At 38.3% G+C, this 20,321-nt stretch overlaps 2 protein-coding genes and 1 pseudogene across 6 annotated transcripts in view; 1 reads left to right on the plus strand and 2 right to left on the minus strand.

Moving 5' to 3' along the window:
- Positions 1-3,264, minus strand: part of LOC137738099 (putative E3 ubiquitin-protein ligase XBAT35) — a 5,891-nt gene extending 2,627 nt beyond the window's left edge. Inside the window, exons 1-6 of one of the 2 annotated variants that reach the window (XM_068477701.1) lie at positions 2,897-3,264; positions 2,609-2,723; positions 1,904-1,984; positions 1,677-1,765; positions 1,440-1,531; positions 1,126-1,207 (exon numbers count right to left, since the gene is read on the minus strand). In XM_068477701.1, the coding sequence (XP_068333802.1) occupies positions 1,126-1,207; positions 1,440-1,531; positions 1,677-1,765; positions 1,904-1,984; positions 2,609-2,723; positions 2,897-2,998 (561 nt within the window). In that variant the 5' untranslated portion in view covers positions 2,999-3,264. The remainder of the gene's footprint in view (positions 1-1,125; positions 1,208-1,439; positions 1,532-1,676; positions 1,766-1,903; positions 1,985-2,608; positions 2,724-2,896) is intronic. The other variant, XM_068477702.1, reaches the window with a different exon arrangement.
- Positions 3,265-5,218: 1,954 nt separating this feature from the next.
- Positions 5,219-13,159, minus strand: LOC137738101 (PH, RCC1 and FYVE domains-containing protein 1-like). Of its 4 annotated transcripts, XM_068477709.1 has the most exons (12): positions 13,014-13,159; positions 12,818-12,906; positions 11,633-12,640; positions 11,147-11,531; positions 10,581-10,667; positions 10,368-10,457; positions 10,143-10,229; positions 9,953-10,057; positions 7,022-9,073; positions 6,753-6,899; positions 6,115-6,560; positions 5,219-5,533 (listed from the first exon to the last, which is right to left on the minus strand). In XM_068477709.1, exons 4-12 carry the CDS (start codon positions 11,192-11,194, stop codon positions 5,362-5,364), a joined length of 3,234 nt encoding a protein of 1,077 aa, XP_068333810.1. In that variant the 5' UTR covers positions 11,195-11,531; positions 11,633-12,640; positions 12,818-12,906; positions 13,014-13,159; the 3' UTR covers positions 5,219-5,361. The 4 variants fall into 4 exon arrangements, with proteins under 4 accessions (XP_068333810.1, XP_068333807.1, XP_068333809.1 ...); XM_068477706.1 differs by having other exon boundaries at positions 11,633-12,906; XM_068477708.1 differs by lacking the exon at positions 13,014-13,159 and having other exon boundaries at positions 12,818-12,999.
- Positions 13,160-18,451: 5,292 nt separating this feature from the next.
- LOC137736113 (probable aspartyl protease At4g16563) lies at positions 18,452-19,230 on the plus strand (annotated as a pseudogene).
- Positions 19,231-20,321: the final 1,091 nt, after the last annotated feature.

The raw sequence follows: 20,321 nt of genomic DNA on the forward strand, positions 1-20,321 counted from the left end.
CATCAGATTGCCTTTGGGCGCTCGGGCCGGCACAAATCGACGGGCTTGGCGCTCGAGCCTGCTCGGGATCCCTTGCCAGCCAACGCTGGACTTCCTCCCTCGGGCAATCCAGCCCTGTTCCAGAGCCCGTCCTTCAAGCAGGAGCTCCCACTGGGGCTGCTCTAAGGAGTAGGGCTGTTCCGTAAACAGATCCAAGCAATCTCAAGATGTCTATTTCGCTCAGGGTGGGGCAATTAACTAGTGATAAAAAATGACTTGTACCAGTTTGTTTTCTCTGAGAGTGTATATCAGTACTTAACATCTTGTCTTTATTATATTATCTTTAATGTTTCAGTCACTATTTTCCTGACTAGGAGTTTTACCCAACTTATAATGACTAGGGTTCAACTTTAATACTTTGTTCATGTTTAGTCATTAAAAGAAATATTGGCTCACCATTTTCTGTTGAGCTATTTGATGGAAAGGAAAATTCTACCATTGGCAATTAAGGGTAAAGGACATCCTAATTCAACAAAGTTTGTTGAGGCAATCCCAAGCGGAAGTACCTTCGTTAGGAGTTATGAAAAAAGAAATAATAAATGAACTTATTTTATTTGAATTTGTAATTTGGACAGAGTACTCTGAGTGCATAACATTTCAAATGAGTTAGAAGAAAATCCCGAAGCACTGTAAACCAATGTCTTATATATCTCCATTCATAAAAAATAAAAAATAAAAAATAAAAAAAGGCCTGAACTTGGCTATTGAATTGATGCCTTTTATCATCTACATGGCAAAAAAGAATGGAAGGTTCAAGAACGCGTACAATAAAAGCTAAAAACAACATTACTATTGATAGCTAGTTAGCAAACTATACAAATGCAGAGACTTTAGCCATCAGATTAACTCATGCAAGGCATTGTACATGGTTTTTTAATTATTAGATGATTTCTTTTTTAAAAAAAAAAACAAAGAAAAGAAAAGAAAATAATACTGCGAATGTTATCATCTGGAAGCAACCACTCGATGTAGCCTAAATTAAAGTAACTTGAATGCAATGTATGAGTAGAGGCACAATATAGAAACATTTATAATCATACATAACACTTAATCTACCTAAGAATATAAGGTTATACATAGAAATACCTGCACGTTAGGGTAAATCGCAAGCTCCAACTTGAAAGGCTTGGTGGGTTTCCGGGAACTACATGGCAAAACAACAACCCAACTGCAAAGTATGCAAAAGTAGGCACACATGCCAAATGAATTTTCAGACAATTACTCGATCAAAGTTAAAAAGAAAAAAAATTAAACAAGTGACATATAAATTCTTCAAAACAGTTCAAATCAATCAGTCTACATTGCTTAGATAACTTGCCGTGGAGATCATGATTGAAGACAAAATGCAAACAACTATACAGGAATATGTCAAGATGACACCACTTTAACAAAATACTCACACTTTTCTTGAAACCAACTGCGGAGCAAGTACTCCAAGAAATCCAGGACCATAAAACTCCCGCAACCAACCAGAGAATAAGCAAATATGCCTCTACAAACATTGGGAAATGTGTAAAAAGACAAAACCAAGAGAGAAAAAGTGAAGAACTATCAAAAGAAGAAAATGAAATATATTGTAACATCGGAAAGTAAGAGATATACATAGATTGGCATTGCATGCTAAAGTTTGAATTTACCTCAATTGCACGGACAACATTCATGTACCCTTTCGCCCTAGCAACGTCAAGAGGACTTTGACAGTCATCGTTCATGATTAAAGCATTTGCTGAAAATTTTGAACAAATTATATTATAACGAAACAAAGAAAGCAGGAAAAAGAATGTGTTTGTTATTGTAAAATTGTAAGCCTTATACTCCACTTTAAATAAGACATTTAAACAGATTTAAAGATAGAGTTGCACACCTCCATGCGAAAGAAGTAAATTAACGACGTCTTCTAGGCCTCTTTTAGCTGCATGATGTAGAGGAGTCCCAGCATGACGACCTACACCACATTGAGAAAAAGGACAAAAAATGAAAAAAAAAATTGTTAATGCAAGCCAAAGGTCAAGGTGCATGCATTTATAATAGCATTTTTTAAGAAGACTGCATTACAAGGCGAGTTTAATATAAACACAGTAAAACACAACAAATTCTGGGGATGAGAATGAGATCAGAAAGAATTCAAAGAACAGTTGAAGCATATCTAATCTTAGTGTTCCATTTTCTGCAAGGGAAAACATGTTAGTACAACAGTGGTACTTAAGATCTATGGTAGTGATATTTCCATCATGACTGCAGTACGCATGTGGATCCAACTCGAATTTCACATAACTGTGCAAACCTTGGAGGAAGAATTTGGACTAAAACCGTACATTTCAGGCAAAAAGGAGTGGCTACCAACTATAGCCAGGTTACTCTTTTAATACTTTCCGGGTCCTTGGTGACAACTCTACCTTGCCAATTGGTACATTTCTTCGAAATCTATGAACCCAAAATACCAATTTTCTTTCGTATCTTCATTATTCATTCTTACTTTCTTTTCACTATCCAAGTACATAAACAGTAACATAAGAGCAATTCAACTGAGAAGTTATCAAATTGTAATGAATTATGATAGGAAAGGTACCAGGGCGATAGGCGTTAACGTTTGCACCAAGTTCAATCAAGCTTTTTGCAACATTATAGAGCCCAGGATTTATACAGGCCACGATCAAAGGGGTTTTCCCCTCTCTATCAATCCACTGACAACCAAAATCACCATAAATAATCAATAATTCATCAACCATTACCCAAAAATCCAAAACTTTCAACAATTATCTCTACCAATTGACAAAACAAAACAAATTATCACTACCAATGATCACAATTTTGATACAGCTTAAACACTAATCGAAAATTAATCTCCTTTAACTACCTCAAGGCCTGCACCATCACTGCAGAGGGCTTTAATCCCATCGATGTTTCCATAGCTGACTTGCAGATAGAGCAGTTCGTCTTTCGATTGCTGCTGCCCCATTGAAATCCCGGGAAGAACTGCAATTACCCTTCGTGGGTTTTGAAGCAAACCTTGAAGACCTAGGGTTTTAAATTCAGGAGGAAAATATAAGAAAATTCCGGGAAAATCACGAGTGTTTCCCAGGAAAATGGATGGGAAGTGATGTGCTTTGTAAGAAACTCGTTCAAATTGGAATTTGATATTGCAAGTGGATGTCGAAATTGATTGAATTCCTTATCAACGAAGATATAATATACATTAGCTAGAGATTTTATTTTAGAGGAAATTGGAGGGATGATTTCTCAATTTTAATGTAATTGCTATAATAGTCTTTCAATTAAAAATTCATGACTAATGTTAAGTTATGGTTTTTTCGTTCAACTCCGTCAAAACGAATCGTGTTGAAAGAATTATTGCTACAATTGGGTTAATCTTGAGGACTAGTGCTACAATTGGGTTAAAATTAAGGACAATTGCTCCAAATGGATTAATGTTGAGAGATCATTTCTCTAATTTGGTTAAAGTTGAGGGATCACTTCTACAATTTTTTCATTTAGTTTCCCATATTTGTCCCTTGATTATGACCTCACGTGTGTGACATGTGATTCATTTTGACAGAAGTTTTGACAAAGTTGACGAAAATGACCATTTTTACAATTTTTTTCATTTAGTTTCCTATATTTGCCTCTTGATTATGACCTCACGTGTGTAGCATTTGACTCATTTTAACAAAAGTTTTAATGGAGTTGACGAAATGGACTATAATTACACGTTTTGATATGTTAAGGTATCAATGGTCAAGAACTTTTAGTTGAGGGAACATTGCTTCAATTGGATTAAAGTTGAGGAATCATTGCAACAATTTTCTTTTTATTTTATTATATTTTTTTTACAAGAAAAATTGGCTAAGAAGATTTTCAAGATCATTTTGACCCAAAAACACTGGATGAAGGAAACTTTTCCAAAAATGCTACTCTTATCACATATTTAAATCGAAATACGTTATTTTTATCTTCTCTATAATAGAGATGAGACTCATGTGTATTGTGGGTCTTACCACTATTATATTACAGAAGTGATACAAATATGTAGTAGGTATAGTAGCATAATGAATAAATTATCGTGTTAAAATAAGATGTAATTATTATACCGTGGGAATCAAACTCGCTCTAAAATACATTGATATGATTATTTTTTATCATTATAGTAAAATGTTATTTGATAAGTAAAGTTGGATTATTCTTTCAACTAATATAATAAGGATAATGCTAGGAAGATAAAACTTTTAAAAACAAATAGCATAGAAGTTGATGATTGAATTTTTACTTGATGACATGTTATTTGGTTTGTAAATTTGGTTTAAGAATTTGATTTTCCTAACATCTATATAATAAAAGTGAAATAGGAGTCTGCCAATCATTTTCTAGAGCTTGAACTTTGAACACATATTTTCAATAATAATTGGCTATTACTGATCAAGACAGGAAATGAATTAGATAAAATGGCATCAAATTGCGTGTCGTGAATCTTCAGAAATAAGAACATGTAATCTAATAAATTAATGATAAAGAAAATAATATTTGTAACTGGTAACAGGCAAGTTCGTAGTTGTTCCCGTCCCTGTCAAGGAAGATGCCAACCATACGAACACGAATTAACAAGTTCAACACTCAACTACTAACATCATTGTTTGTTAGCCCAATACATTATCAAGATGAAGGTGCTAGCTATCTAGACACAATAATTGATTGGTTTGTCGAATAAGTATTTATATTGTCAAACTGTAGATTCGGATTATGCATTAAAACAATAATCAACATGTTAGTTCAAAAAGTTATTTAAAATTGTCTTCTGAAAAGTCATATCTCCAATTTAATCTCCGAGTAAAAGAATTTCACTTCTAAACTCAACTCATAAATTACATTTATCACTATACGTTATTTAATAATATCAACTACTATGCGCAGATGTGGGTTAATCTAGTCGGTAAGGTTGTGTGGGTGTGCCTGTCCCCTTCATCAAGGTTGTGTGGGTGTGCCTGTCCCCTTCATCAAGGTTGTGTGCGTGTGCCTTCCCCGAGAAAATTAGAATACCGCGTTGTGAAAAACAGAAAAACAAACCACAATGGATGAAAATAATGATATTGAAGCTCTTCTTTTTAATGGAGGAGTAGAAATCCTCTCAATAATTCCCCTAAAAAAAAAAAAAAAAAAAAAAAAAAAGGGGGAAAAGAAAGAAGAACAAGGATGCCGCTCTATTTTGTTCTGTTCTTAACAAAGATAAGTTTACACCTAACTGATTCATACACTGCCATTCTATAGCAGATCCCTTGATCCTACTAACCAAATTTCTAAACCATAATTTTAAGAGACTAAGTTATAAAACTAAGTCGGGGAAGCTGCGGCTGCCTCGCTGTTTTCCTCGGGCGGAATAGGACTGCTGGGTGGTGGTGCACTCGGAGCAGGACTTGCATTCGGCTGACTATATCTCCTAAGCAGCCTATCTTTGTTGTTTTTCCACCATGCTTCTGCCTGTTCCGAATTAAACTTCCGTTTGCTGCAGAAAATATTGGAGACCGGTGTGAGAAAATTAAAAGAGAACAGCATTGAAATGATCCAAGACTTGGTTGTGCGTACGCTTATCCTCAACAAATTTAGCTTATGGAAATAAATGGAACAGAAACAACTAATTTAGAACAAGTTTTGTTACAATCAGTATGCGTACAAGTGTAGCTCGTAAACTTGATATACATTGTTGATCAGTTTGCAAACAACTTAAACATTTGAGATCCATTAGTTGTAACATGGCACCATAGCTTGTTAGACAGCCATCGAACCCGTAAGTTTAAGCTGTTAGACAACGAGTCAACATTATATATCGAGCTAACACTTTGACTCACGGGTTGCACGTGGACAGGCAGAGAAATGAAGACACAAATAAAAACATAGGTGCAGTCCCAGTCTGCACCTTGAAAATGAAGAAAGCAGTGAGGAATGTGGATTGAAATATTTTAACTCAGGACCTTGTGCAACAAGAGCTCTGATACCATGTTAGACCACCATTGAACCCGCTCAAGGGTCCAGTGGCCGTCCAACACAAACATATAATTACTGAATGTTGCAAGATAAAATATTTACCTGAATTTAACACGCTTAAAAACCCGAATACCATTTTTTAGTTGAAGGAGAGTTACATAAACGCCCGGTTCAAATTGTTCAATGACTTCCTTTTGTCCTGTCCGTGATATTGATGATTCTGGTGACCTTGAGCGGTTTTGAGGTCCAGCATCCGCAAAGTCTTCTGATCTGTTGTCTACCGTCCGCAACGTTGATGATTCAGGTGACCTCGAGTGGTTTTCTGAGCTGTTTTGCGGTTCAGCCTCTGCAGAGTCTTCTGCTTTGTTGTCTTCCATTCTAGAAGACTCAACAACCAAGGAAGTTCTATCGGTTGCATAGTGCTGGTCAAGCTCTGAGCTTGGCCTTCCAATATTCATGTTCATAAAATCCTCAGCTTGCGTACGCAATGCTTTGAAAGTATCACTGTCAGAAATCTCAGGAGGTATCTTGTCTTCCCATTCCCTCATCTGCAAGGTAAAGAAAGAACGGAAAGCACACAGAACATCAGCATATTTCACCAATAACTGAATCAACGAGGGCAGGGCCACAAAAAAAGTCGTTGATTTTCTTTTCCACCCCATTATTATTCTGTCAATGGAGATGTCATGCCACACAGAACGCCTATAAAGAGTGACATTGCAATATTAAGTTTTATAAACCTGTTCCGTGATGGACTTGACGAGTTCTTTGGCAGCTCTGCACTTCAAGTATCGGTCATCGGCTAATGAGCCAGCTTCTTTCGCATGTTTACGTAGTTTCTTTATCTCTACCTCTTGAGCATCACACTTATGCTTCAGACTTTTAACCTGAAGTAAAGAGAGGAAAGTTTACCCAAGGAAAGGCGTCTTGATTTTGACATTTCTATACCACAAGACAATATAATGAGGCAACCAAAAATGTTAATTTTCGAAAGGTGTTAAATTAGTACCTGGTTTTGCAACTTTGATACTTCTTGTGTCAGAGTGTCATTTGTCCTCTTAAGACTGTCAATAACACTCCTAGAGAATATAGGAGTTGTAGACCGGGGAGGACTAGGTCTCCTTGAATATGGTGAATTAGATCTCGAATTGGGCTGAGATGGCGTTGTCATGACAGGCTTCAAAGCGTTTTGCAGTGCACTCAACGAACTTGGAAATGCAATATCTTTAAGTTGTAAAAGGGATGGAACTTGGGAAGACCTGACTATAGAAGGGGATTCGGATCTAACACCACCAGGCTTCATGGACTTGACCTCAAGGTATATAACGGGTTCTATAGAGGGAGAGAGAAGAATCCTTGAAGATTTCACCTCTACTCTACTTAGTAAATCCCTGCTATCCATTGAGCGTGTGACCCTAGATCTCCTATTGACACTGGAAGCATTACCAGCTTCAGCAGCTTTAAGTTTCGCATAACAAGCATCACATACACGATGAGGTTTTCCAGGAGTCGGGGCCAAAGCTGCCCTCAGTGCTTTCTTGGAACTACAAGCATGGCAATGGACTAGTCCACAGTTATAACAGTTATGCCTCTTTCTAGTAAAACCAAATGTCTGTCGACAACCTGAGCAAATTGATTGATCAGCTCCAGAGACCCACTTATGGATGCATATACTAGCTGTGAAGTTTGAGCCGCACGATATGCTTTTCACATGCCTATCTTTCAGGGCTTCAACCAAAGTTGGAGTTTTCCGGTCTTCTGTGTCCCCGTGTCCCAGTCTTCCATTAGCACCTTTTCCCCAAGTGAACACTTCACTTCTTGATGTCAGGACAGCAACATGATATGACCCACAAGATATTTCTTCGACAAACTCACCAACCAATCGATCCTGTACTAAACAAGGTGCTTTCCCAACAGAACTTGGATTGCCTAGCTGGCCATATGCAGTTCCGCCCATGGTAAACACATGACCTGATGTGGTGAGCGCAATAGTCATAGTGTGTCCACATGCTAGCTGGTGGAAATTATAGTCGATAAGTGAAGAGACACAGGTGGGAAGCAGATAAGTTTCCTTGATTTCGTGACCCAAACGATGTTTGTCACCATCGCCCCAGGTGAACAACTTACGCGATGAAGCATTTGTACCAGACTGGCCCATAACTTCTACAATAGCTGCAGTATGCCAAACTCCGCATGCTACTTTTATAGTCTTTAGTCCATTCAACGACTGTACCTCCCTTGGATACGGAACACTCTCTCGATCTCCATGGCCCAAAACACCGAACGCTCCATCTCCAAATGTAAATAGCTTTCCATTCGAAGTTGCTAAAGCTGAATGCCATGTGCCACATGCAACAGATAGAACCTGAAGTCCTTCTAAAGGACCAGTAACCCTTTTAGGTATCCAGTGGCTAACATCAGTTCCAAGACCAAGAAGTCCAGCATTATGTGTACCATCACCCCACGTAAACAAATCACCTGATGTAGATACAGCACATGTGTGGTACTCACCACATGCAACAAATTCAATGTTATTAATTGCGAGGAACTCAACAAGGCGAGGACGACTAAAATCTCTATCAATCCCATGACCGAGTCTTCCACCCGATTCCTCTCCCCAGGTGAAAACCTCCCCTTGCCTTGTTACAAGAGCAACATGTCGCACACCACAAGCTATCTGCTGAACATCGAGAACAACATTCGACTCCAAGGGCTTTGGAATCAGCACATCGATTTTTTTAGAGATTGAATTCGCAGACCCATCAGGTCCATTTCCATCAGACCAGATCTCTCCCCACACATAAACATCTCCTAGTGATTCTATATCATCATGTCCAGACCCTCCACTAGAACAGCTAGGAGTGCTTGAAACACTAATTCGAAAACCATCTCCTGCACTTGTTCTTAGTTGCATATTTGCACGTTCTGAACCCACATCTGAGCCTGTCAAATTCACTGATTCAGGAGAATCAACGGATACCCTACCACTGGCAATGCTTGACGTGAACTCTAAGGTCGCATCAAATGGACGGCTGTGAACAGATTCAGCAGAGTCTTGCAACTGAAGGGAAAGCAAACAACTACGTTGAATCTTCTCAAAACATATTAATGCAGAACAATTATGAGTGGATCAAGACAATCGTGTTACATATACTTTGTGAATTTTAGTGCTGGCGGTTTCTCATAATGCATGAATTGTACGAAGGAAACCACCAAATATGTTAATGCACTGATAATTTTCTAACTTGCATATAATTGTATGTTTACAAAGTTCTCATTACAGATTTCATGGAATTTGAACTATTCTTTTATTTACATAACTGAAATTCAGGTAGCTCTGTATGTCAAATCTTATCTGCAAGAAAAATTAATCTTCCTGAAAACGGTGAGGGCCATCTTTCATCTGCAATTGCTAAACATCCCATACTATTCTACCTCCTGTATAGTTTTTCCCCCTTTTTTTAAAAGGCTTGAGAGGCACAAATCTGCATCTGTCATCTCAGAGTTCTAATGATTTGCTACAATTTATTGTATCAGTAAATTGTTCATATAACTTTTACTAGAGCACGGAACTTTATTACATATTGCATAACAGTTCCTTTTTTAGTTCATGCTGATGAATATTGAATGTTCATTAGAACATCACCAAGATTACTGCTAATTATATATTTTAGTAAACAGAAGAATAAATGGCAGCCAATTGAATATATAAATATTAGGATTGTCAGGCAATTTCGGAGCAGATATTTTCTCAACCATCTCCAGGTAACTTCACAAGAAATATTCAGCCCTTTTCGAAGGCAAAACTCATATAAACTAACCTATTACAATCACAACATAATTAACCATTCGAACGATAAGAAAGAACTAGGAAACCATAAATAAAAAAAGTACAAGCATAAGCAGTTACGAATGCATTTTTTTAAAATTGGAAACTTACATCAGAAATATCACTCTGACTACGTCTACTACGCTCTTTTCCTGAAGTAATTAGCGCCTTAAGGCCAGCAAACCATATCTCTGCCTCAGCTTTGTCCTTGCAGATCTATAAAGAGGATTGCCGACTTTAAACTTTTCTGCTAAACTGGCTGTAACAGAAAAACTTGAAACTAACACTTGATTTTACTTACCAGATCAAGTGTTCGTTCACCGTTCTTATATAGAAGAGAAAATGACAAGTAATCCTTTTCCGGGCGCAAATACCTTCTAAACACAGCCTATAAAGAAGCAGGAGAAGTATTTATTCCGTCAAGTAGGACACAAAAGTGGTTCATAACTATATACTGAAACGCACAATTACTGAGTTGAAACACAAAAGTATTGATTAGTTCTTGGTAGTGGAGTATTAAACTCACTGTTCTCTGTCCGGGGATAATTCGAGAGACAGAAGCTAATTTCAGAGTACGTTCTTCTCCATGTGAATACCAGATTAGTGTAGTTTCATCCTGTTAAAGATACGAAAAATGAAGCCATTCAAGCAGTTAAGATATCTAGTAATGATCGTGGAGATGCGCAGCAGGAAGAAGATGTAAGATTAAAAACATCCTAATGTAAGGGAAACTACTCACAGTAGAAATTCTGAATGGATGAAGTTTTGGCTTTCCTTTCCGGCTATACTTGATTAACTGGGAACCTCTTTTTAATGCAATGAGTGCCTTCATGAGAGAGAGAGGAATATTAGGTGAAAAGTATTGCCAAATCACACAGAGATCAAAATCTTGAATATACATGTTTAACCATATCAAAGTGAGTGTGTGAAAGGGTGTAGTCTGCAGAAAGGGCAACATTTTCACCGCTAGGAAGTTGGAAACTGAACTTTTACACAGATATTGGGTTTTTATTAATTCCCTTCGCGAATTGAAAAGCAAATTGTTCGAGTAATGCAGGTAACTTCGATATACATATGCGTTAATCTATGTAAGATGGTTATAAGTTATAACTGTATCGTCATAAAATAACAGCCAGACCAAGATTTCATTCAGTTACCGTCTTTTCAGAAAGAAAACTCAACAGGGAAAAGCACAAAATGTATGGAAACCCGAAACTGTACGAGGTTTCATTGTTTTCTAGGCAAACAAAAACAAACACCAAATAATCTAAAGGAAAAGAAAGAGGGCAGTGATGGGAAACTGACCTGTTCAGTATCACGCTCATAATTCCCATAGCTAGCAGGATCTGCCATTCCATCTGAAACTTTCGTAAGGAATTAAACGCCGAAGAAGAAGCAAGCTCAACCGACAACTGCATCGGTGACTTCCCTTCACCAGTCTTCATAGAGGAATATGCTTTCTTCCACTTTGGCCTCTCATCAAATTCCTACTGCCCTTCTAAACAAGAACCATATACATTCCCAAAACAAAAAACTTGGGAACCTCAATCAGGTCACCAACTTGTTGGAAATCAATAGCTTCTTCAGTTACAAATTGGCCCTCGTGAAAATTTCTCGAGGAAGTCGATCGAACAGCCTCAGATATTCACCGTAAAATTCTGCATAAGATGTGAATATTGAGTTTCTGAGCCTGAAAACGACACAGATCAATCAGAGAGAGAGAGAGAGAGAGAGAGAGAGGAAAGAGAGAGAGGGAGGAGTGGGAAATGAGAGGGCAGTAAGCGATCTCACATGTTTAGGGAAGTTTGCAGCTCAAAAGAAAAGAGGGCGAGATATTGGCGCGCCTCTTTCTCTTCATCCACGTCCCACCAACGAGTTAAACTACTTTTCAAAAATATTAAATTAAAAATTATTACTCCCAATCTGATTCTGCCACGTGGTTTGATTTGAGAAGTGAAGGAAAAACAGTTGCAGATGGAAGAAGACGACAACAAATTTGGCGATGATACTTCTGCAAAACAAATTGAACAGACTGTTGAAGGTGCACGGCTATCTTCGGTTGCAATCCCTTGCCAAGAACTCAAAGGACTCTCTTTCGTCGAGTCACAAAATTTACTCAAAGAACTTGTAACTCAAGTAGTTTAGACTTAGCGTATTTACACTCAATTCTCCCTTGTATTAAAACAGACAAAAGGGAGCATAACATTGGATTAATTTTAAACACGATGCAATTGCATGAATCCAACACAGCATGAAATTCGCAGATCAAAATTGACAATCTCCGAACTTTCTATCACTAACTCTTGATATATAGAGATCCAGCTCTCATTGGTTTAAAGGGGGAATAAAAAAAACGAAAACAACACTTTTATGCACTTTAGAGGAAAATACAGTAAGGCAAAGCAAGAAGGATACATAATAATCCCAAAAGGGAAGTTGAGGCGTTGTCCTGTCATGGGTAGTTGGTGACCGCAAATCGGAAGCATTGACCTTCGATCGTCATCTAAACCAGATGTGTCAAGAAACGTAATAATTACACTTCCTAAGGCGACTTTTTCTTCCAAGGGGTAGCTTCTTTGTATCTCTTGAAAATCTCTTCAATATCAGCCACCACTTCCGGTGGCAAAGGCCTCTCAGTCAACAGAAAATCACCATGTTTTCTTTCAGTTGGTTGACAGAAGCGGCACCAACTATTGAACTTGTCACAAATGGACGACGGTCCCTTACAAATCCAAGTGCAATCTGAACTGGAGTTAGCCCGTACTTCTTGCCTAGCTTGATCTACGTTATTGTTGCTTACTGAAATACAGAAACAAGTAATATTTAGGCAGGCAACCAACCAGTAATGAAATTATCCTCAGCAATTCATACTCAAAACATAAATAACTCATCAAGAAGGGAAAACAACTTATGTCCTAACTACTAGGCCTTTCATTGCAATATTTTTATTAAGCTTCGGATTTGCTATCTATGTACTTTCCCGCTCGTTGATCCACCAGCCAGTGAAGAGTAAGACAGTAAGCCAATCTTGTAATTTTGTGGGTGGCAGACTTCAACAAGACCAACTGCAAAAAATCGACAAAAGAATTACAGACTCATTAGGTTAAGAAAATGAGATTGGAAAAACGAGGAGGGAAAGGTATATGTCGCATCATACGCATCTCTGTCTTACTTCTCAACACATAATACGAAGGTGCCGACAATAAAAGAAACAGGTTGGAATCTGGATGGAAAACACATAATACAAGGGTGCCGACAATTAAAGAAACAGGTTGGAATCTGGATAGAAAGCTCAACCATGCCGACATCCACCAAATAAGAAGATATCGGTCAAGCAAATATAAGTTAGCACTCAAACAAGTCAAATCTTGTAATGTCAACAAGATCGAAATCTGTAATGGGTTCCGGTAAAATTTAATTGGTAAATATTGTCGATATTCATTGACTTTTTCTAAATCGATCCTGGTTTTTCGGATATTTTGACGAAAATATCGATAATTCCGTGAATATTTTAAATATTGTGTCAAGCTGTTTAATATTATGTGAAAAAATGGTAAGTCTGTGACTTTTTTACTCCTCAGATATGTGACTTACTTTCAAAATGGGTTCTACTAGCAGACTAATTATTTTTGTTTTGGATACTGACAATCTTTGGTAGTCCTTCAACTTTAGTTGCATTTACAAATCCATACAGTTCGAAAAGTTTCAAGCAGTTAATAGTGTGAAGGCACATCTCGTGTAACACAAATTACAATCACACAATCATTTGAGAATGTAGCATGTTAAGCTTGTATAAGTGTGGAGTTTGGTCGATAAACTTACCAATGAATTTGTATTAAATCTATGTAATCTGTGCCAAGGCGCTTTACGCTTTTCTCTACATATTCTCTAATGTTTGCAGCATCCACCCGCAAAACCGTGGCATTGTCAAGCAAATAACTTGACCCCTCTGAATACCCATTCGCTTTTGTTCCCAAAACAACCTATTTGCAAACATATTATGTACCTTAGCACGTTATGTTATCAGTATTAAACTGCAAATCAGACAGCGCATTAATATAATTGCACCTCATCCACAAGAATCCTAAACAAATTCTCGTAACATAACATGTCAAACTATCAAATACTTTATCGCCGAGCTGTGACTTAAGCCAACTGGCAATGTCGCGATCAGTGTTTCCCTATGTCTCCTCCTTCATGGGAACAACAACAAAGATTCAAACTTTAATCAAAACTGAGACCAAACGAAACGAAACAAAGCACATTCGAGGTCATTAATTAACCAAGCAATTCACAAGGACTCACTATTAGAGAATAGGATTCCACATCGGTCATGTAACAAAATAATACACAATTACTATATGAGTGTTTCCACCACTAATACCACCGAGATCTTTTGTCATAAAACCTAGTACCTATTAATAGGTGGTTAAGTTTGAACAATATTGATTATATTAATGGTAGACCATGTCACTCGCGGCCTCGGCAGTGTCGAAAGCATTAATCCCATTTTCAACTGCGTAGAGAATCTCGTGAGCTTTTATCTCAGTGTTTTGCTCACTGAAAGTCATGGTTTGGTGAGTGATTTCGCTAATTACATGGTTCGAGTCATCAAGCTTCCTGTACTGCAACGAGGTATTAAGGTCTTGCTTGGCATTGGAGGTGACGGTTGCTTTGATGATAGAGCTCCTCCGCCGCCGGAAGCTTCTGGCTCTACTTTTGCGAGGTGACCACGGTGCTGCTGCCGCTGCATGGTTGCAGAGAAAGGCGGTGGAGCACAAAGCCATGGCGACGGATCAGAATTTCTTGCTCCGTTGCTAACTTATCGAAATCCAACTGTTGCAAAAGATCAATGCAGCTCTATGAGAATTGTGTCTCTGGTGATCTTAACCGAGTGGTAGTAGTTGGGCATGTGGGCCGGACCCTTACAATGGTTTGGAGAGTGATTTCGCTAATTACATGGTTCGAGTCATCAAGCTTCCTGTACTGCAACGAGGTATTAAGGTCTTGCTTGGCATTGGAGGTGACGGTTGCTTTGATGATAGAGCTCCTCCGCCGCCGGAAGCTTCTGGCTCTACTTTTGCGAGGTGACCACGGTGCTGCTGCCGCTGCATGGTTGCAGAGAAAGGCGGTGGAGCACAAAGCCATGGCGACGGATCAGAATTTCTTGCTCCGTTGCTAACTTATCGAAATCCAACTGTTGCAAAAGATCAATGCAGCTCTATGAGAATTGTGTCTCTGGTGATCTTAACCGAGTGGTAGTAGTTGGGCATGTGGGCCGGACCCTTACAAATCCACACCCACTACCATCGTCGCCATCACACACACACACACATATTTTTTATTTTTTTTAAAATTTTTTGAATGAAACAATAGCGTTAGTAAGTTAAATGTTAGATTAGTCACTGATGGGGTTTGAACCCACGCCGTCATGCAAGGGCACAACACCTTTCCACCACAGTAGTAAATGACCACTTGCATTAAAAGTTCCGTTGCCGGGAAACTCGTCGTCTCCTTATATAAATGGTGATATATGCTGTTAAAAGATTAATAACTTAAAAATTAAAATTTTCTACCATTTACATAAAAATACGTGATGTACCATTTGTATTTTTGCCACAACTAAAAATTTCTCCATCACAACCATGCTCACCACCTTCGATGCCCCATATCTTTGTCGCCACTATCTCCCCCAATCTACCATGCCACCACATTTCTGTTGCCATCAGCCCAACTCCCACCATCGTCAGTGCCCCACCATTACCAATGACACCACCGTTGCACGGGCAATCATCCACCATCTTAAAGACCAGCACCGCATTTGTCAAGTGTCATTTCTCTCGTTTATAGATTGATGAATTTAGATGTACAGTAGATTTTGTATTTGAATTACATTATAATTAAGGCGAATAAAATTTATGGATTTATAACTTCATTAAAATTCCAATTATGCACTAGTCAAACAAGAAACTTCACAAATTCCAGAAATTTATGTCTGTTGTAAATAAATATCATTTAAAATGTGGTTGTCCATTTCTACACCAATATATAGTATGTCAATAGTTTATGGCACATTTACATAAAGGTAACCCGAATCAAAAAGTAAAATTGAACTTTGATTATAGGATATTTATGTGTTTACTAAATGTTGAAGAATTAAACGTTTGATGGGGCCATGCAAATTTTAAAATTTGAATTCAAAATTTGAAGGAATTGGATTCCCTACAATTTAGAGGAAAAAGGTCAGCATGGCATCATATGCATCTCTCCTACGTCTCAACGCACACTATAAAGGTGCCAACAATAAAAGAAACAGGTTGGCATCAGGATAGACAGCCCAACCATGTCGACGTCCACCAAAAGGGAAGATATCCGCAAGCAAATGTAATTTAGCACTTAAACAAGTCAAATCTTGTACTGTCAACAAGTTTTACAAAGATCGGTTAAACAAATGAAACAAACTGACAGCAGGCAGCAGGCATACATCTAACTTATGGTGTCCTCTAACTTACATGCGATCCAAATTCCCAAGGGGTTTTATAAGTGTCCTATGAAGAATTGGAAGCCTTAAATGTCACGACTCGATCCCGACATATGTCTAGGATTGACATGTGACGTTATCAAGTATCTGTATATGTAACATACCCCACCTCCGTGATATGTACAAAGCACAACTCAAGTTTCGAATTTTGTAGTAATTTTCGTATACTTTATGGCTGCATCTAACCTTCTCGTTAGACTGCCTACATACCCTAAGAAGGGATCAAGCCATTCGTAGTTCATCATTCACTATACTCCGACGTTTATCATATTACGTTCAAGCCGAAAAGCATAGCATTCCTCAATCAATTATTAGAACTTAACAAGCATGGAATTACTAGGTTCAGGGCTACTAACAAACCCACATGACATTCAAGATTTCCATTCCATCCATCATATAACTCACTATGTTTTCAACATGATACCTCTATCCACAGCATGTAACAACCAATGAAGCACATAAGTATTCTCAAGCCACATTGATCAACTCATATAGTCATAAACACAATCATATCCGTCATTCCACAATCACGTCAATTAATCAATTCCATGAATCAAAGATGCACAATTTAACAGTTGACTATGTTAATCAATCAATGAGATTACGTATCATTTCATGAATTTAATTAAAGAACTCTACATAATTCCCTACTTGGATTGTGAGTAATAACATGGTAAATCTAATTTATACTCTTAAGGTCTATTGTGGGTAATTCCCATTCACTCGAATCTAGGGTTCTAGACTAACTTATGAAAATAAGCAGAAGCAAGGATTTTGAACCACTCAATGGAATCAGATTACCAAGCGATCTCTCGTAATCTACTCAGACCTGTCACTTGTACAATCAGTGCCTACATTAGGAAAATGGTGCATCGGCCAACAAGAACTTGGATAAGCTGCAAAGCTTGGGTGAGTGACAATAATACAATGTATGTGATAATAAATAAAAAAAGACCATCGATCAGAGTTTATAAATCTCAATTATAAATTCATACTTTTGAAATCATAGTCAAGTCTTTAAAAACTCCAAAGGAGTCACCCAGACATCCAACGGCTCTTCTAATTCAAATCACAAAGATTCTCAAAAACTATCATTCATAAATGCATTAAAAACTAGGGCTAGAGGGACGCAATTCGGCCAAAGCCTACATAAGTAACCAAAGAGGAAGTGGCCCCCCCATAGCGGATTAACCCAGCAGAGCCACCCCTGAGAAGGTAACCAAATAGGTAATGACCTCCCATCGCGAATTAACCAAGCAAAGTCACACCTACAAAACTGTTAGGCAGTGATCACTCATTGCGGATTAACCAAGCATGATCACCCCTAAGTATGTATGGCTATAAGGATCGCCCATCATGGATTAACCAAGCATGATCCATAAATAGTATGGTCCCCCATTGTGGATTAACCAAGCAGGACCATGGTCCCCTATCGCGGATTAACCAAGTAGGACCACCTCTGAGAAGGTAACCAAGTAGCTAGTGACCCCCCATCGCGGATTAACCAAGCAGGGTTGCAGCAACGAAACTGTTAGGCAGTGATCACCCATTGCGGATTAACCAAGCATAATCACCCCTAAGTATGTATGGCCATAAGGATCACCCATTGCGGATTAACCAAGCACGATCCATAAATAGTATGGTCCCTTATTGCAAATTAACCAAGCAGGACCACCCACGTACCACTACTACATTGTGCAAACTCGGTGTCACCTAACCCTGTGACACTAGGGTAACGGTCCTCTACTAGCCCTCACATTTCTTAACATTTCAAATATATATTTTAAAACACAATTCATAAACATTTCAATAAGCAAGTCACATAACATTTCATAAAGTAAATTGATGGTAACTTTATAAAAACAAGGCTTTTTAGCCAAAATGGTCCCTGAAATTTGCATAACACATAACTTTGATCCTTGAGATTTTAAATCAATAGAAATGGTCCTTGAGATTGTCCACCATCCATAATTTTGGTCATTCCGTTAAAAAGCTCCGTTAAGTTAAGGGTATTTTTGTAAAACCAAATTCTCCACTTTCTTTTTCACCATTTTTCTCTCATTTCTCTTATAACAGCTGGGATTTTACTTTCTGAGTCCCTAAAATTTCTTGAGAAAATTGTTTTCTCTTCGGCTGCTCGTTCTTCTCCATCCAGCAGCCCGCCGGAATCATCAGATTCAGCTGCGGACTGGAATCGCTGCCATCCCAAATGAAGCTCTCCAAATTCTCTTACTGCTTAGTCTCCCATAAATTCGACGATATCCCACAAAGCAGCGACCTTGTTCTATACATCGACGATAGCAGCGCCAATGAACCCCCCATTTCTTCAACCAGAAGAAATGAAACAAAAGCTCAGAGCTCGATCTACAAGCTGTTTCAAAAAAACCCAGGTCATTCAAACTCTGCATTTCGCGAGTACTACTACATAATGCTAAAAAAAATCATCGTGGGCAAGAAGCACGTGAAGTTTCCGTACAAGTTTCTGGTCTCCGAAGCAAATAGCAATGGCAGGACGATCGTGGATTCTGGATCGACCATCACGTTTATGGAGAAGCCGGTTTTCGAAGCCGTGGCGCAAGGGTTTAAGTCACAGATGGCAAATTACACGAGAGCAAAAGACTTGGAAACCAAAATGGGATTGAGAACCTGTTCCGATATTTTGAAAGAGGAAAAATTGGAGTTTCTGGAATTGGTTTTCCAGTTCAAAGGGGGTGCTAAGATGGAGTTGCCATTAAGGAATTACTTTTCGCTGGTTTCGAGCTCGGGGGTTGTATGCTTAACGATTGTTAGTGATGGGGTTATTGGTCCAGAGAGTAATGGTGGACCTTTGGGGAATTATCAGCAGTAGAGAGTAATGTCAGACTCAACCTTTTTGCGCAGAGAACTCAAATGGCTTATGGAGGACTCAATCAAAGAACCCAAAAACGTCAATAACAACAACGAAAGCATTAGGCTAAGGGTGGAAATTGAGGAGCTTTATATGTTGTGGAAGCAGAGGGTTGAGGAGAAGAGGCCATTTTCAGTATGTTGTCGGGTGCGCGCATTGGAGGGACTTGCTGTTGTGTGTTGAATAAGGGGTTTTGATTCTGAGGCCAGAGACTGAGCTCATTGTTGATTTGGTGGGGATGTGGTTTTGGGGAATCAAAGGTTGAATGAGGGGTTGTGGGCTGATTTTACAAAAATACCCTCAACTTAACAGAGTTTTTTTAACAGAATGACCAAAATTATGGATGGTGGACAATCTCATGGAGCATTTCTATTGATTTTAAATCTCAGGGACCAAAGTTATATGCTATACAAATATGAGGGACCATGTTGGCTAAAAAGCCTAAAAACAATTATTTAGCATAAAACATAATTTAGAAATTCATGTTGTATCCACAAAGTATACTAGCATAAGAGGGTTTTAGGGTAATAACAATATCACACATATATTAAAGTCACTCACAGAGATAAGCCCGCAAAGCCTCATTGAGTCTCTAGTAATACTAATTTTGGCATTTCAAACGGTTCGAGACATGTTGACCCAAAGTCAACTCTCAATAAACTGTGGGGTCCACAATCCTAGCAATTCAATCCGGAAGATCCGCACATTGTACTTTGGATCCTTAACTTCCTAAGGTCCTCATTATGCTCATAGAATAACATATTAAAATCTCAGCGCGATCTGACGGTTGGATCTTCGTCAATTGTTAAAATTAGGTGGCGGTCAACAATTAGTTTTACAAACTTAGAAATCCAATTTGGAAAGATCCGTTAGTCGGATTCCCAATCCATCAGTTCTGAGCATCCTCAAATATTACATTCTACAACAAATTAAAGTTTGGTGACGATCCAACGGTCAGATCATCGATTTGTAAAATAATCAATTAACGGTCAACTAGGTGGTCAATTATGAAACTATATTAAAACATTAAAATTTCACTACACGGATGTAAA

The sequence above is a fragment of the Pyrus communis genome, chromosome 6, assembly GCF_963583255.1.
Source record: "Pyrus communis chromosome 6, drPyrComm1.1, whole genome shotgun sequence".
Classification (NCBI taxonomy): domain Eukaryota; kingdom Viridiplantae; phylum Streptophyta; class Magnoliopsida; order Rosales; family Rosaceae; genus Pyrus; species Pyrus communis.